Consider the following 18,281-nt stretch of genomic DNA (forward strand, 5'->3'; position numbering starts at 1 on the left):
ACAGCCTTTTCTATTACGAGGCGAGTTATATAACTCAAGACTAAGAGCATCATTCACCTGTTCGATAAGGCGCTCGGAAGATGTAACCCTTGTTGTCGAGGCTGCGGCGGTAATAGGTGGCATTAAACGGCTCAGGGTCTTCCTCCCAGGTTTCTGCAGCCCTAAGGTTTAAAACGAGAGATACCAGAGCTGTAATTGTCTCACGTATACGCTGCCTGCTTTGCCTATCCCACATGTTTTTTGAAACTTAACAGCATACCACTTCAAAAGAGAACAAAGAGAAAAATGTATCAGAACTACAAAGCAGCTGGAGTCCAGACACACGGGCCTCGATGAAGAGTGCACTCACTTGTTTGGAAACACTCTTGTTATACCTCCATCTGTTGCAGCAAACACAGCCAGGAAGCCGTATCTAAATGTCAGGTGGAAGCAAAGACAGAAAGGGCTTCAAATCAATATCCAAAAATCTTAAAATGCACTTCCCTCAATACTGGCTGGTCACACTCACGTGTTCAAATCTTTATTCTTCCACACTTTCTCGACCAACTGTCTGATGATGCCCGTGTCCAGAATGAGGTTGTGAAGGAGCAAATTGTCACCTAGCACGATAAGAGAGATTAGAGAGTTTAATCCACATTAGGGGTGCTTCCACATAGTAGCTGATGATAGTCGTTATATTCAAAAAATGAAATATAGAGATTGTGTTAACACCACGGTAGTAATCCAGGACTGGTAACTGTCTGATTGACAGTGATGGTGTTTGAGGTGACACTGCATTAATAGCAGATGTCAGGTATTCTGGATCATTAGTTCAGCAGTTCTTCTACATTTAAAACCCGATGAAAAAGCGTATTTTATGGTTCTTGAAAAGAAGAAAAAACAACAACAATTTGGGCATATTTGACAGCTGCACTGAGGCGACACATGGTATTATATCAGATGCCCAATGTGGAACGTGTGGACCAAATCCCGATTTTAACTCTTTCCTCCTTGAAAGCCTACTAGGACTAACCCTTAGCACAAACAGGAAGCCCTCAGATAAGGGTTAAAATCAGATATGGGTAGCATGACATTCGCTTACTTCGATTACACAAACATTATGTATGAGTAGGTAATGGATAATAGGCACCACTAGGCAGCTCATTGTCCTTCTCCTGAAAACACTTGCAGCACATTTTGTGGTACATTTGAAAGAAAGGCAGGTCAGAGTGAGGTCAGAGGTCAAACATAAGATGATTTGGATGCAAACTGAAATGTGATATATAATTCCCTATTTACCTATATGCTGTCAATACAAACAACCACAGGTAGAAACAAATATTTAAATAGCTCTATATATTGTTATTATCACTTTGGCCTTTTTGACCTTGAACACCAGGTCAAAGATCAAATGTGATATATTTTTAATTGTGGTACTTTTTATATGTCGATAATACACACCACACCTTTAAATAGGCTTTTGGTCAAAAAATCATTAAGTCGACTTTGAAGACTTTAGTGGATGTAAACAGAATTATACTGGATTTTTAACACGACCGCACTCTGCACCGCTACAAACTTCTATCAGAATTCATTCAAAACTTTTCCGGCCATCGTATTTACAGACACAAAGACTGCCAAAATCATAACCTCCTTGGCAAACAAAACAAAACAACCTAACAACTTTCTTCTACCGAGCTGCTGTGGTTATTACTAAATATTTCTCACCGAAAGCTTAATATTGCATTTGTTACGTACTATTTACAGCTGTGAATTAATACACATTTTCATCATTGGAGGATTTGCGACAGCAGGATAAAGCATGTGGGATTATCTCGAAATAAACTGTGCTCGTCACAAGAAAGAAACATGTCATCAGGTGCAGAAGTGAGGCTTGCTGATGCTTTTTAACTGTATCTAGGCAACAGGCAATAGGTTATATCAGATTCTGGCTACGAAGAAAATACCTATTAGTTGGATCACTGCTGTTTATTTTGCCTTTTTATGAGATATGTTTACAGAATAACAATAGACGAGCTCATGGTGAATTATTTAATGTAGAATAAACTGTGTGGGTGAAAAGAAAATGAAACTCACATTGTTTGGAGTCTGGTGTCACCTTCTCCATTAGAGCAATGAAGTTGAGCAGGAACTCAGTGTTGTTGTTGGACAGTTCCAGATCATTGCAGTACTCCCTGAGGAGGAGACGCAGTGTTTTAATTCAAAGAGAAGGCAAAAATAGAGCTCGTTACTCTTATTCTGCCTCACTTGCTCCTCATAGATGGACACACAATGGAGATGAAGATGCACAAACCCATACACACATTACTTGATGCTATTGTGTGCCGCATGCACATGGCAAAGCGTTAATGTGCTATAGTGGTGTCAGTCAAAACAAAAGGTGGACTTGTACTGCAATACCGAGCATATTATAGGCTGTATGCACATGCAGATGATATTTTTTGCCCAATAGCTTCAGTAATCCTTACAATACATTGTGCAAATGCATTAATAATGCTTAATTTGTGTAAAACATGCAGCACCACAGTAGCAGCAGGCAAGAAGGGTTGATGTGTCTTCAGTGGTCTCGTGTAATGAGTGTAACTTGGGGAATACACTTTATAAATAATATATGAAAAAAAAAATCAAAACCAGATGAATTTTATTCCTCATAAATGTAATTTTTGTCAAATGAACTTTTAACTATGAGTAAACACACCACTCAAAATGTAAAATCAAACCATACAAGAAACTTTGAAATACGAGGTGGAAAGAAAACAGGATGCAAAGACGGCACCGAAAACCGATGACCATTAACGACAGGCAGCAATCACAGACAAGGCTACCTGGGAGCAATGAATACATGTCCTTCAGACTCAAAAGTGTTTGGCAGCAGTGACTCAAAATCTGCAACAGAAAGGGGAAGATTATCCAGGAAGAGCAGTGGGCAGAGCAGTGGGGAGTTGTGGATAAACAGCAGCTGTTCTTCAGAGGTGCGGGGACGCAGAAGGGAGTTTACCATAGCAACACTGAGGTATCATGGGAACACTAGCGTTAGCCAATATGGTGCCTAAAAAGGAACCTGACTCAATGGAAGACCGTTTTACTTTCAGAAGCACTCACACTTTTGGGTTCTGGTTTGTTATTTTGCCGGCAAACATTTTCTGATTGTGTCGGGTTTCAATCTAACATATTTGGGATGTCGGAGAACTGACTTGATTTGTCAGGAAGTGAGTTCTCAGACAGGTTATCCACGGTGAGTGCTTTTAGATCAGGCAGGCATCAACATGGCCAACTATTGCAGGGGGGGTGGGTGAAGGTCCTGATGGAAGTGGTCACCCCTCAGACTGGCAGGAGAGAGGACTCGGAGAGACACATAATCAGAGGAAATGCATTGCATTGTGAAGGGCATGTCAAAAGGGCAACTTCAGTGAATCTATCACAGACAAAACAGAACACAAATATCAACCAGCAGGTGAGTCTGCGATGAATCCGACATGTCATTTTCTCATTAAGTCGTGACCTGCAACTGTGTCCAGAAGAGGAATTAAATATTCATTTGAAGAGCTAAAATAGAGTGCCCAGGTAGTTTTCCGCCCACAATGCCATGCACATCCGGGGTCAGCTTTATTGAGGAAGCGTTGGGCCGTGCACCTGGCAGTCTGAGGGGTGAGGAGGGAGGGAGACAAGCTGATGGAGATAGGGGGTACAGAGGGACGACATAGAAGTGAGGTGCCATGCCGACTGGCACCCTGACACCTGACAATATGGGAGGACCTGAGAGGGCAGGACACAGCTCAGACTGTAGGTCTGCAGTCTGCAAGCTGCAATGCTCCCAGCCATGAGATACTGCTGCAGCTAACAAACAGTGTATTTATATATAGATGCCTTTAAAAAAATCATGACTTCAACATATCCCTATTATACTGTAAAAAATGCCATCACTATCAATAGCTGATATATTATTATAGCTAGTAACTTGCACAGACTTACATTGAATAATTACAGATCTTTTAGTAGGGCTCGATGTGCCCAAATAACAATAGATATTCCACAAAATGTATACATATTTATTTATTTAATTAAATATCTATCAATACCTGAGTCTTAGTGTTAGACTTACTTAAGACGTTTATAAACTACACTGTAAGAAAAATACGGAAAGAGAAGAAGAAGAGAGCCAAAGAGAAATGGGGAAGGTGAGGAAGAGAAAAATGAGGGAAAGAGAGAAATGTAGTCAAAGCAAATGAAGTGGAAGAGAGAGGCAGAGGAAAGAAGGTAGACAACGTGTTTGGAGCTATCTACAAAAGGAAAAGGACTGAGGTGCAGGGAGCAAAAGACAAGTTTTAACAGAAAACATGAATATCTGTCTTCCTCGGGTACAGCTGTTTGTTTAATTATTTATTTATTTCTGATTCTGGAGCAGTGGATATGAGAGAAGGTGGTCGAGGTTGGGGACTGGAGGAGCCACTGTGAGAGATGTGGGATCTGAGCTGCAGCAAGAGAGTGAGAAGGAAGAGGAGGAAGGAGGGATTAGAGGAGAAAGTGGAGGAGAAAAAAAGAGGGAAAGGGGAGGAAATCCTGAAGGCAAGACGGGCAGGAACAGAGGCAAGCAGGCTAGGATGGGTGAGGGAAGGGAGGGAGGGGGTCAGCGGGAGAAGGTTTAGGATGAGAGGTGTAGGAAAGGGGAGGAAGCGGTAGGGAGTAGGAAGTAGAGGTAGGGAACGTGGACCAATATGGAGTATACTTGCCCTTGGTGTATGACACTGTGTGGATCCATCAGAGAAGGAGTGAGCAAGAAAAGAAACAGGGGATCGGGTGGGAAGGGAGGATCACAGACAATATTTTATTCAATTACTGTTTGAATAAAAATATTGTTTTCTTGAAAAAAAGAAACCAATTAAAGTCAAACAAGACAAGAGAGAAAAAAGAAATGAAGAGCAAACAACTTATTTGCAAGAGCAAACGAGGAAACGGAAACCAACGGAAGAAAGGAAAAACAAAACCAAACATGACAATCTAGGAAAAGAAAAAAACAGCAAAGACAAACCAGTAATTATGAGAGATAACCATGGGGGAAAAAATCAAATGCACCAGGAAAAGAGGGAAGTAATGGGGTCTGGACAAAGAAAGAATGAGAGAGACAACACGTGTCCCCATTCAGACCCACAAAAAACCCAAACTCCCACAGTTGACAAGCCAGTATCCCAGGCCATGTGGGAGTTTATCAGTCGAATGATTCCAAAGCCGAGAAACATCTCACACAGTCTAACAAAAAAATTAAATCAAATCAAAAATAACACACATAACACAAGGAAAAGTTCCCAAAATTATTTTTAAAAAATCATCATAAGGAGTGAAAAGCATGCATGTTTTCACAGTTATCCATAACATCAAATACTTTGAACACAGACGCTTCAGAATCATTACTTGGTGGAAGAAGAGGCGAGAGCATTTGGCAAAAAAAATAATAGCACAAAGGTCACCATTATTTTCACCTGAGTAACACAGTAAGACCACAGCTTTCACCTTTCTGTTAGTTCAGTTGTTTTTTTTCTTCAGCCAGTGTGAAGAAAAAACATCACCGTTTTTACAGCACAGCATGAAGACAGGAGGGAACGGGGGCAGAAGAGGAGTCGGGGGGACTCAGGAATGATCCTGCCTATCAGAGAGCATAGATAGAGCGAAGACAAGGAGTGAAGGAGAGGGGGAGGGGGGGGGACTGGGCAGGTGCCTCCGCTCGGACACTCTCTATGATGATGTTGAAGACCCGGGACAGAGGACTGAACCAGAGCGTAAAGGTCATATTGGGCGGAGAGCAGAGAGGCAAGAGAGACAGAGTAGTAGAGACAGAGAGTGAAGGATGTTGGGTATACCCAAGAGTACTTACACTGCACCTGGAGGATCTGGTCACTTAGATTGGCCTTGATGTGGTTCTCACTATATGTAGGCAGTACCAACCCTAGACTGAGGTGAAAAGATCCAAAAAAACAGGAACATTTAATGCAAGATTATGTTAAAAGCCACAAATACACAAAATACATATGTGCTTTACTGCACGCCTAGTTTGCTTTTGCTTATTTTCTGTTCTCAAAAAAATCAAGTCTGTGCATATGCAAGAAATACTGATATAGGAGTTTTTAAGGCTGATACAAGTATTTGGTGATTTAATTTTCCAATATTCTGATACATTGGCCGACATTTTTCTTTTAAGACACACAAAATTTAAAAAGATACAAAAATCCTAGCATCTTTTACCTGCATCTAGTAATTTAACGATCAGCATTTATAGCTAATATTGATGATAATATTGGCCTGCCAATAAATTGATAAGGCTCTAATGCTCAAACAGACAGCTCTTTGTACTGTCAAATACACAACTCTAGGTTTCAGTAAAACAGCGCCATCTGCTGTGTTCAACCCTTCTGTTAGAGAGGGGTAGCCAATCGAAAGAAAGGAGCGGAAAGAGCTCAAATGACTTGTTTCAGACAGTGGATGGGGCTGTTAAAGGTAAATAAGGATTATTTGGAATCATCCAAAGCTAGTTTGGTGTAGTCCATGATTAAAAATATAGAGTTGGAAACCAGCATCACAATCAAATTCACGTATTGGCTGGAAACTGTGAGTTTGCTGTATTTCTTCTTGAGTTAAAGTGAGGCAGCTAATGGGAGTTTTGACACTATAGATTGTTGGCAATGATAACAATTACCATTAAAACTGTGGCCAACCTTCTTTAGGGAAAATCACTAGTTTAGCTGATGAAGATCCACTATATTCACCAGCCACTTGCTTTCTTTGTTTACTGTTTATTTGAATTCCCCTTAATCTATAAAAAAGATGGAACAGTCCTTCCTGGGCTCCACATAAATAATAATTACATTACAATATAAAATCTCACATAATCAAATAAGATAATAAAATCCAAGACATAAAAAAGAAAAACAATAAATAAAGAAAATTAAACTAATAATAATCATATCGCCAAGTACCCCTGCATTGTATGAAATGCTAATGAAACAAGAAATACAGGAAGCATTTGTCTGCTGAGTGGCTCTGAGCAGTTTGTGTACAATCAGTTCATCAAAGCTTTTTCTCTGGGAAACAGCTGCCATCTGAAGCTACAAATGACGCAGGTAAACGCAGTAAGAGTGACCCTAAACAATAAAGATGGAAAAAATAGAAAACACCTCAAAGAGCCTGATTTTTATCCAATACTAGTGAGGCCACTGTGAAAGTACGTCACTTTTACCCTGCAATACATCATCATTAAGACATAATAGGTCATAAATTGTACAAACAGTCATCGCCGAAAGCAGAATTTAAACGGGACAGAGATGTCCCATTTCTTGATCTTTGCTGCCACGCAAGCCTAAAATAGAAGTCTTCACAGATATAATAGGAAGAGATTAAAACTCAAACAGAAAAAAAATTCTATGAGCCTTGAACTGCACAATGTAGGATACACTACTGTGCAGAGCTTTGGATGTCGGTTTATTTGAGTTTCACACAGATTCTTAAATACACTGGAATATCCATTTGAGTTGGATATTAATAGGACTGTGCAGCGAGAGCCTCATATGCACTCTGCCAGGACTAGGCACGCAGCCAGCAGACGTAATAAAAAACACAAATCAGGCATTTGTAGGACTACCGAATGTCATAAACTGTAATTTGCAGTGTTGCCTAGAGGAAATGTCATTATGATACAACTTCAAATGTTCAACCGAGTTTTGAGATGAGTAAACTAAGCAGTTAATTTACGCTACTCCTCAGAAATGTTAGCAAAGATAGAAAAAGAAGTGGCTTTTTAATTTTTAGTCAAATACATTAGCGAGCCACCATTAATTCAGGGAAGCTACTGTTCACAAACATTCATAGGCAGAAGCTGTCAAGCAGATATCTGAGACTTGTGACTCAACAATTTAAAGTGTAAAATCTGGACTTCACTCACAGGTTCAAGTTGCGCCATCTTTTTCTCTGACGGTCAGGTGATGCATGCTTGCATTTCCAACCTACCTGTAATCTGTACCCTCCACAGGGGTCCACGTGTACGTCCGCACGGCCTCATCAATGTACCTCTGTTGGCAACCACAAAAAGGTAACCTTCACACCTCCTCCCATAATCGGAGAGTAACAACAGACACTAAACATACTGAGCGCTTCAAATTCATTACAACACCAGTAAGGTGCTACTTTGGATCATGATTGAGTTTCATATATTGATGACTTGCCTCATCAACTGATTTAATGAGCGTCTTGATTTTCCTTTGCCCTGATTTGCCATCAATCATCTGTCGGCGGATCTGAAAGGCAAGCGAAACACAGAGGCTGTGGCGTGAGTGTTCATAATGAAAGACAAAAATGGTTGAAAACAAGTGACAGTTAAAAGGTTAAATGTAACACAAATTGCATGAAACACAGGTGGTGACAGTCCTGATATTGCATGGGAATAGTTCTGCACCTCCTCTTTGTTGCTGTCTTGCAGTTCTGCATCCAAAAAGTCCAGAGTGACGGGCTCCCTGAAGTTAATGATCTGCACAGAGAGAGAAAGCAGTGGAAGATGGAGGAGGAGGGTGAACGTCAGTCAGCAGGAATAATGTCCAAAATTTTACATTGACAACTCTTTAGATGCACAGAAGTGTTAATAACTGGGTCTACCTTAGGCCGAAGGTTGGGATGCAGCAGTACATAACCATTTGGATCGATGGCAAAGGTATAGCCATTAGCTCCAAGCTGCACAGCACAAAAGGGAATTTTGAAATTATTCAAAAACCACACATATCTGAAAGTAACACAAGAGACATCTTCAGCGACATGCTCACTCTGTATGTAGGTGTCTTCTTTTTGATTTCGTTGATTGCAATGTCTACTCCCATGACTCCAAGGATGAGCTGGTTCTGTATGCAGAAGACATAAAGCAATTATAAGCATTTTATCCACAGCCGCTGCTAGTATCAGAGAATCAAACGGGGCTGGTGGCTGTGCCGTGAGCGTGCTAAGAACATCTCTATGCCATCTCTGACTTATCACTTTGTGCGCAATCTGATTAGCACATATTTTCACAGTCTATCTTAAACTGAGTCGGTTTGCTGCTTTAAGCCTTTGTGATAAGCTCAGAGTAAATACTTTGGTCATGGATACTGAAAGCTGGATGCATCTATGGATGTTAGTAGATAGTACAGATGAGTTGCTGTGATGTCTGTCGTCACCTCAGGGGGGAGGTGTTGCATAGAAGAGCAGCTGGGCAGACACCGTTACAAATGATTGATGATGGTCAACAACAAGAAATAAAACCTCAAATCCTTCTGCTCCTCCAACTTGTGTCTGTTTTTAGTAACTTTACAGCCCTACCTGCCTGGATAGATGTAAAAAAAACAAAACAACCCAAAACATTATATTTACTAAATAATAATGATAAAGTGCAAAAGCTACTGCACAGCTATTTTAAGGTCACATGCTATGTTGCAGTGTTGCTTTTACCCGAGAGCTTGCAGTATCAGCAGTGAGGTTGAAGACCGGCATTGTGCCGGTGATGACAAGGCCCAAACCCTAATAAAACACATTAGAAATCAAATTAATTGTATCCTTAAAGCACATGCCCAGATATAGATGACAACAAAAATATGAAGAACACTGTTTACCAGGGGCAAATGCAAGAGGTGGCCAGATGGGTGACTAATCCCACCATAAACCAAGGTATGGACACCCCACATAGACGACGTCATAGCCCCCTTTTTTTGTTTGTTTTGCAAAATTCCATTTCTTTCTCGCTGTTGTTGCCACATGAATTCTTTTAACGGCAAACTCATGTTTTCAGGAACATGAGTCTTGAGTTCCAACATATCTCGAACGCACCGTGTTTCTACATACCAGTCATGCCCGATTTAGTAAATGATAAGACCTCCCACCCCCAACAGGTTGTGGCAGATGGCTGGTCTTCCCAGAGAAAACTTCTGTCAGAGGTTTCTTCCTGTGAAAAACTGGACTTTTTCTTTCCCCCTGTCGCCAAGTGCCTGCTCATAGGCGGTTAAATGCTGTGATTTGATGCTATATAAATAAAACTACCGGTACAGTGAAATGGAATTGAATAAAAGTGTACTGACGATTTACAGCGATTTGCAAAAAATAAACCACTTTATATGCCAGCCAATGAAAGTACCCCCTGCTTTAAAAATAGTATGACTTCACCACTGCTTTGTACTGTCAGTGTATCAACTCCTAGCCTATACGTGCACAGGATATGCTTATAAATTCATTATGATTATAAATTCTTGCTTACCAGTGCATCCTGGTAGACGTTTGTCCACTGCACCTGCTTGGCTTTAGTCCCGGCGAGCACCATCGGACGGCCCAGGACATCCAGGTACTCCTGCACCAGCAAAACCACAAATGCTAGTACGACTGCCTACAGTATTCACACATAATCAAACAGCCATTTATAGTGCGTGTCATGTACTGCCATTAAAGCAGAGAACTTGAAGAGCCTTCCGACGTTCATCTGTCATAAAACTACAAGACCCTGACCGGCCTCGTCTCTATCACCACATAAAGCAGCGGGCCACCAGCAGCAGCCGCGTCCCGGTCCTGCCGCGCCATAAAGCCTCCAGTCCTGAGCCGCTCAAGGCCGTTTTTCATCATTATGAAGGAGCTATTAAAAACACATTAAGGGTGTCAATGGCACGACGTGCAACCACGCCATTTTCCCAGAGGCTTTCCTGTCAATGCTAGGAATGTGATAGCGTCCCACAGCAATTGTGAGTAGAGGTGAGGGGTTAAGTCTACTAGTAATACATCATATTCATTATTTTCTTTTTGCCGTCTGAAGCCACCTCAAACAAAAACTGGGATGTCTTTTTTGAAAACAACTGATTGATCTGTGTCTGTTAGGAGATACTTAACTGGTTAAAAAGTCACCTTATGACAGAGGAAAGAAATGGATGCCAGAAATATAATCTCACAGAGACCAGAAGAAGAAGGCAAAACTGTTGTATAATTAAAACTAACTGTATACTTCTGCCATAATAGCTTCTTTTTTCCTGAGTATCCTACTCAGCAGTCAGTGAGCCATAAAGTCATGTATCACCACAATATAATTAAGTGTAACAGGATCAGCAAAAAGCAAACAAAAAAAAACCCCAGCAGGTCATCTGGGTTAAATGTTAATTTAACAGTTTGCACATAACGACAAATTTCCATCCCTTCAGCAGCGAAAGAGGAAATGATATTGCAAAGGTCTGACCCCTGACACCATCTACCCTTGAAACACAAAAGGCGTGACCTGTATAAGCATGCAGCTACTTCAGTATCGTGATTTCGACCAGTTGTTTTCCAGCATCTGAACAGTAAGGTGCTGACAAGCGTAACCTATTCTATTATTAGCTCAATAAAAGTCCGGTTTAATGCGCCACAGGGAGATATTCCATCAGGACAGTGACAGCCAGACCTCTTCACAGGATAGAGAGGGGGAATTTTCTGCCCGGCTACAACAATCTGGGAAACATAAAAAGTCAGCAACTGGAGATATCTGGTCCCCCCCCCCCACAAATGCAGACAGTGAACTCACCAGTCTGGTCACACAGAAGCCAAACATCCAAACTAATGCCTGCACTGTTATTGTTGCTCCACTGAGATCCCATACAAAGAAGCCAGGATATATAAGTCAAAGTATTTCCAACTATTCATTCATAAAAGTATGACTCAGGATGGTGAGTATAATAATAATTTTTTGCCTTCTGTAGTCCATCTGCTATTTGAATAGTACTATCATATTTAAGCAAGACTACCCGATGAGTGTGTGATACTGAAGGGCAGACGGTGGTTAAATAACATCTGGCCCCAGTGTGTCTTCTGGGCCTGCACAGAAAGCTGTAGTCACCCACCTTCAGAAAACCTATTAGAGTAAGTGGCGGCTCTCAGAATATAAATATGCCAGAATTAATGGAACAGCTGACAGTCTATTCTAGGGCCTGATCACTCACCGGCACTGGGGGTGGGTGGGAAGCGGAGCATAGGGGAGGAGGGGTTTGGAGCAGCTCCCCCACCACCAAACAATGGAGTCAATTTCTCCAGCTAGAATGAGGTTATCCCGAGGGCCTCTCGGAGCCCAAAGTGCCTTAAGCAAATGTGTATGTGTGCGTGCATGGGGTGGGCAGGGGACGTCTGCGGGCCTTCTACTTTACTTAGCGTTCAGGTATGTTCTCATGGAAAGACCACATTTGTTATCGGTACATCTAAACTCGTGTCACTTCCAATTTATTGCCATCCAGCTGTGCTTTCTTCTGTTCCTCAGGAACTCTTGAAAGCAAAGCTACAGTGTAATTATCATCAAAGCCAGCATGGCAGAAAAGTAAACTAAGTTCTTCATTTAAAATATCGTTTTGTGGACTTTTGAGTCCATGAAAGGATTCGGAGAGTCAGTAGCAGAATTATATAATTAACCTACAAAATAATCAGGTGAAGTTCTGAGCGAAAATATGCATCTAAATTAAAGTAAAGCTAAAGTACAGATCTTTCTGGAAATCTGCATGTATAAACATTTGCATCCCTTTGCTGTGGCAGATTGTCTTCTTCTTCTGTACAGGTGGATCAGCAAAAGCCATTTGATCAAATTTACGAATCAAATTTTAGGGTAGGATATCTTACACGGAGCTAGATTGGTTCCTTTCATCTGGTAGGATGTTTTTAAGCAACGTTCTGAATTTGCACAGCTTTTTATCTGCCAAATAAACATCTGCTGCTTTAAGCAACTTAAACTCAACAGGCGTGTGACCAGCCACACACGCTAAGGCTAGTGGTCAAATTATAGGATAAGAATGACTTTCATTGTTAACGTTTTAGTAGCATTTTTCTTCTAACATCAGAAACAGGCTTTCACATTACTGTTTTCTTCTCCTTTCATTTGCTTCCTTTAGAGGACACCACAGCAGATCATCTGCCTCCTTCTTACCCTCTTCCTGACATCCTCTACTGTTGCACCAACCCTCTTCATATTGTCATTCACTACATCCAAGAATTTTCCATGATATTCCTTCAAATTATTACACAAAGATCTTTTGTGCTCCTATTGTCAAAGATGGTGAAGAATCAACAGCCTGTAGAAGTGGTGCCATTACTAACTTTTAATTTTAAAAGTAGTATTCCCAACACCATTTTGCAGCTAATACAAACTCTTTATATCTTACCTGAGTGTTGATTCTGATGGCTCCAATAGATGGAATTTCAAAGTAGTAACCTGAAGATTAAGAGGAGAGAATTAATGCACTATCTCCACACCGAGCTTGCATCCAGTCTGCTTCATGGAGCAGCCCGTGTCATACATATATTTTCAAAAATTAAACAGTCACAGTGTGCAGTAAAGTGATCCATTAAAGATTGGAGTCTAATCTCTTCATGTTATGAGGCACACTTAATAACACCATCTTCAGCTGATGATGTTGGGCACTGCAGGCATGGAGGAGCCTGTAGCCACTGACCCTTTCAGACTCGTGGCTGCGTTGCAGGATGTAAATGTGGTGGCTCATTGGGAATGCTGAGCCCAAGGCTCTGCTTCTGCTGATTAGGAATGGAGGAGAATGCCCGACTGGGTCAATAACCACGCTGCTCCTCAAGTTATTAAAGCCATGAATGTTTATACAAAGAGCTGCGAAATGGAGGCAGCATCCCCAGAATGTTAAAAGGTGGAGATAACTTTCATTATTTTGATACATTATGCGGTTTTTTTACTCGCCTGGTCTGCGTTGAAATTTGTCTCCTGTGTCTCATTCATTAGCGCACGTGCTCATCCGTACACATCTCTGCACCCTCAGACTGAGGTTCACATGTGCACACACGCAGGGCACAGCCATTTGTTACTGCTCTGTATTAACAGCCATTGTCCAAGTGATTTCTGACTGTGTGCCAGGGAAGTGGTTATGGAGCAACGCACGGCAAGAGGTGAAAAAAGGAAAATGTGTGCAGTGACCAAAATGTAAATCTCCGCTCTGCGCTGCAGGTTCAGTGAAGATTTTCAGTTACGGGCTTTATCAATCATTTATTTTCTTTGACTATAATTCAGTTTTCCTCAAACTCCTTCTTCACATTTAGGAAGTAATTTGGGTCTCTGTTAAACAAATACAGTGCTTGGTGATAACACACTTTTTTATTCCCCTGCCATAAAAAATAAGAACATGTAAATGTTTTAGAAATGTGTCAAAAACGTATTTAAAATGAAAAAAAACCCCACTGAATTCACTGAACTGAGTTTGTGTTTTACACACAAATTTGAGCTGGTATACTGGAGTGGTCAGAAATTACTCAAGCACTCAAACTAATTTTTCTGTTCAGGAATCTGAGTAAATAACTGTAATTTGGCATCTTAGTAAAAAATAAATAGTGTGCTCTTCTATTCATTTATTTTAATATTATTATTATTTTGCTTTTTTAAATGGTGAATTTCAAAAATCATGTATTACAACAATAATCCAACAATAATTCGATTTTAACATGTGCTTGTGCATAACGGGGAATTAACAATCACAGAAAAATACAAAAATGATTTTGTTAAATACCAGTAATGTAAATTTAGGGCAGCTGTGACATTTAAAACCGTATGTTTAGTCATGGTCTAATACATTTTTTAAGTACTGGAGTCTAAAGAAATCACATACACTGATTACCAAATACATATCAAGCCTTTCTATTAAAAATAACTTTGTGCTTTCTATAAAAAACAAAAAAACTAATCATTGATGTAAATTTAAACACTGCGTGGCCAAAAACATCCACACTAATATTACACTAGAAAACTTTTAGCTTTGATCCTTTTTGATAAATATATGCAGTGTCACAACATTTATTTCTGTCTATAGCTCTTGTATTGATGATGCGAGCGTCAGACCACCGCGTAAAGTCTTCCCCAGCACATTTAAACATTTTCAGTGGACTCTGGTGGCCAATCCATGGGTGAAATTATGTCTCTGTCCCACTTTGACCCTGATGAATCCTGGTTTTGTTCTCCTGGAATATATCCATCAGGGAAGAAAAAGAATCCACTGATGACAAAAACCTGGTTATTCATTATTGTCGTGTAGTTTCGCGATCACAATCATTCGAGACATTTTTCCAGCCGTCCTCACAGATGATGGTTCACAGTATCTTTCCAGATTTCAATAATTCACTGAACAGGTCTTAACCCGGTTTTGTAGTTTCAGTAATGCCCTTAGATGTTTTCTTTGCTGATAATGTGAAGCTTCCAAAATGGAATAACATCTTTCCAATGTGCCTTCCAACATATTTAAGTAATGAGAAGTTACTCACTGCATCAGTTCGGGTCTAAATAACCCAAACTGTTGCCAGCCCAAACATATTAACCACTGCAGTAATTATTCAATGGAAGGCTCGTCTTCTCCCGTTTTCTTAGTTAAATCGAGGTGGTGACTTCTTTTGGGCCTGATAGTTTTTACTGTGTAAAGAAGAATGCATTCTCCTGCTCAGAAGAACAGAATGAACAGCTTTCTGATGACATCCAGTTTCCTTAATGCTTTTACTGAGACAAAGTATTTAAACTGAAGTTTACCCAGTAAACCCGTGCACCTAATTTCATGGTGTAATTGATTTTACTTCTCTTGGTGGTGGGCATTATGATTTGTGGAATATTGTACTTCTAACTTTGGATTAAATTCAACACTTTTGTGGGAGTATTAGGATCACCCACGCGGCATGTGACGTTTGCTGTTTGTATCCTCGACTTCACCTGTTTTTTGGAGATAACTTTCTTTTCTGTTTTGGATTTTGTTACACTGTGTGAGAGCATGCCGAAATGGTCCCATTGTCCTCAGAGTCACAGAGAGGTTGCTTTCTTCTTAGAATGGGATTGCAGCTCAAGTGAGGCAACAACTAGCATCTTCAAGTGCCCTAGTTGTGCATGTTTGTGCTTGTTGGTGTGCATTAATGTGGTTTGTCAAATGTGTGTGTGTGTGTGTGTGTGTGTCATGGGTGAAGGGTTAGGGCCTGGAAGTGTCAGGGAGCTAGCTCTGCTGGAGTGAGATACCAAAGAGTAATAAGTACTGAAGATACGAGAGGACAGCTCCATTGAGGCTTGTGTGTCAACACTATTGTCTTATGCCAGCATAGACTTTAGTAGCATGGTAATCACTACAGTCATGAACAGAGGAGAGCTTGTTTGCACAGAGGCATAATCCTGGACTTTCCCCAGCCTGACAGGGAGATGGCATGGTAATCATCCTGCTACCAGACTCCTCCTGCTAATTAATAACAACTTCTGGGGAGATACTTCTGAAGCACGTGGCTTCACTGGCAATAAGCTAATCGGCACACAACTAAAGGCCACATAAAGGAGCAGTTTCAGATAAATCACAACACTGAGAAACAAAATTAAACAAACCACAACAGGCCAAAAGAGAAGCGGGTTAAAAACATAAGAGTGAGCTCGACAACAACAGCAAACTAGGCTGGAGACAAATGAGCTAAGTCAAGATGAGATGCATGAAGACAAAGTAGCTCACAGGAAGACCAGCTGAGTCATGTGGGCTGTCAGACTGAGGGTCAGAGGCAGAGCTGCCTGTTTGCTGGGTTATTTCAGGGCTGCTGATCTCAGCATCATATGCCAGAAGACATTATTTTAAAGCAACTCAACAACAGATGGAAGGCAGTGTCTTAATACCTTATCTTTCTGAAAGCTTTAAACCTGTTTTATTTCAGAGCACAGTGAGCATCACTGATGGGCGTGGTTGGGTTCGGATGTGAAGTCACACTGTCCCGGTGGACACCTTTTTATCACTGCTGCAAGGCAACAGGTTAAATCAACAGGGTCTAAAAAATAAAAGTGACAACGTGTGATTACAAAGTTGCACTGTCATACTGAACTTATAGTCTCCTGGGGCAATGCTCTAGCTCTTAGTATTTTTGGATTGTTTCAAGTATTTCCCACCAAAACAGTGACGCATTAACTTTAATTCCAATTCTGGGGAAACAATGTTGTTGGAGGGAGTCAAATCTACCAAGATGCTACTGGTTCTGGTAAAAAAAAAAAAAAAAACTCCAGATTTTCAATCTGCTGGGTTTTCAGCTCCTGTGAGCTGAGTTTTTGTTTCCTCAGTCGTCAGTGGATGTTACAGCAGAACTCTGTGTCGACAGTCTGACCCAGCAGGAAAAGTTCAAGGTGCACAACCCCGTGAAGCACTCGGGATTGGATACTGCGACCGATTTAGCTGAAAACGGCCTTTTTATAAATGTCACCTCCTCTACATCTCTGGGCTATAGCTAGAGATCCAGCTCCCTTCAGCAATGACGATCCTTGCCTAAATTGGCTCAGTTTGATGTAAAAGGTGGAAGTTTGGACAATATCAATTTGTTAAGCACTGGTGGTCAGAAAGGGACCCTTAAGGTGCTATCAAAAAATATCAGGCTTGGTTTTTGATTACTATGGGTGAAGTAGCCAAATTTTGTGATTGTGTATACACAATGTATAACAAAACTGACGAAGGTCTGGGACAACATTAACCCTTGGGGCTCAAATTAAACTTTTTGTTGGTAATGCACAACCAAGTCCTGCAGTTTTTAACTGTTGCAAATCTGCAACGCCTGCCTTGAGAGGGTTAATAACGTTAATCTCATTAATTAAACCATTTATTCTTAAATAACTGAATATTTACTTGACTAATTCATCTTTTAACTAATTAAGGAACAACAACACAAGTCAGTGCACCCATGCTTAAATATTTTCTGCATGATATCAGTCTGGCACAAATCTGTGAAAAGATGTTCTGCCATTATTCACAGATGTTTCTTTTCAGATCCTCTTTGCTGCAGGAGTTGCACTTTAAGTTCTCCAGATGTGGGTGTTCTGTTGGATTCACGTCAGAAGACATACTTGGCTAAGTCATAGTTCACTTTTCTTGAAAAAAAACAAACAAAAGATGTGCGATTGTTTGTGTCTTTTGCCAAGCTTCTTGACACTACGAGCCCACTCTTTATTCTGCATTTGAGTGAGCTCACTTTGCAAACGCCACCTCCTCTAAACCTCTGGCATTACTGCAGACCCATATCAACATGCTCCCACCTCCATGTTTCAAGGTCAAACCTATGCAGTCACTCTGGCATTCATTGCCAGGTCCACACCAAACACTGAAATCCAGACAAATGGCTTTTTGCTTCATCTGAATAAAGAATGTGTTGCTTGTACTCATCAGGCTTTCTTTTGTAAGGCGTAATTGCGCAATTTTGTGCCCTCTCATAAGGAAAAGTCCTTTGCTTAGTGGTTTGATGACTGCCAAAGCAGATTCTTACGAAAATCTGTTGTTCCA

The 18,281-nt window shown here is 40.8% G+C and overlaps 1 protein-coding gene across 5 annotated transcripts in view; it reads right to left on the reverse strand.

Moving 5' to 3' along the window:
- Positions 1 to 18,281, reverse strand: part of cacna2d2a (calcium channel, voltage-dependent, alpha 2/delta subunit 2a) — a 171,110-nt gene that overhangs the window by 7,127 nt on the left and 145,702 nt on the right. For 3 of the 5 annotated variants that reach the window (XM_005724753.2, XM_013908601.1, XM_013908599.1), the window contains 15 exons: positions 13,161 to 13,210; positions 10,259 to 10,348; positions 9,460 to 9,528; positions 8,802 to 8,876; positions 8,638 to 8,712; positions 8,441 to 8,512; positions 8,211 to 8,282; positions 7,996 to 8,057; positions 5,870 to 5,946; positions 4,731 to 4,745; positions 2,826 to 2,886; positions 2,077 to 2,174; positions 509 to 599; positions 350 to 412; positions 58 to 161 (listed from right to left, as the gene is read on the reverse strand). In XM_005724753.2, the coding sequence (XP_005724810.2) occupies positions 58 to 161; positions 350 to 412; positions 509 to 599; positions 2,077 to 2,174; positions 2,826 to 2,886; positions 4,731 to 4,745; positions 5,870 to 5,946; positions 7,996 to 8,057; positions 8,211 to 8,282; positions 8,441 to 8,512; positions 8,638 to 8,712; positions 8,802 to 8,876; positions 9,460 to 9,528; positions 10,259 to 10,348; positions 13,161 to 13,210 (1,074 nt within the window). The remainder of the gene's footprint in view (positions 1 to 57; positions 162 to 349; positions 413 to 508; positions 600 to 2,076; positions 2,175 to 2,825; positions 2,887 to 4,730; positions 4,746 to 5,869; positions 5,947 to 7,995; positions 8,058 to 8,210; positions 8,283 to 8,440; positions 8,513 to 8,637; positions 8,713 to 8,801; positions 8,877 to 9,459; positions 9,529 to 10,258; positions 10,349 to 13,160; positions 13,211 to 18,281) is intronic. The other 2 variants (XM_013908602.1, XM_013908600.1) reach the window with 1 other exon arrangement.

The sequence above is a fragment of the Pundamilia nyererei genome, unplaced genomic scaffold (genome assembly GCF_000239375.1).
Source record: "Pundamilia nyererei isolate P.nyererei 1_Seehausen unplaced genomic scaffold, PunNye1.0 scaffold00012, whole genome shotgun sequence".
NCBI lineage: Eukaryota > Metazoa > Chordata > Actinopteri > Cichliformes > Cichlidae > Pundamilia > Pundamilia nyererei.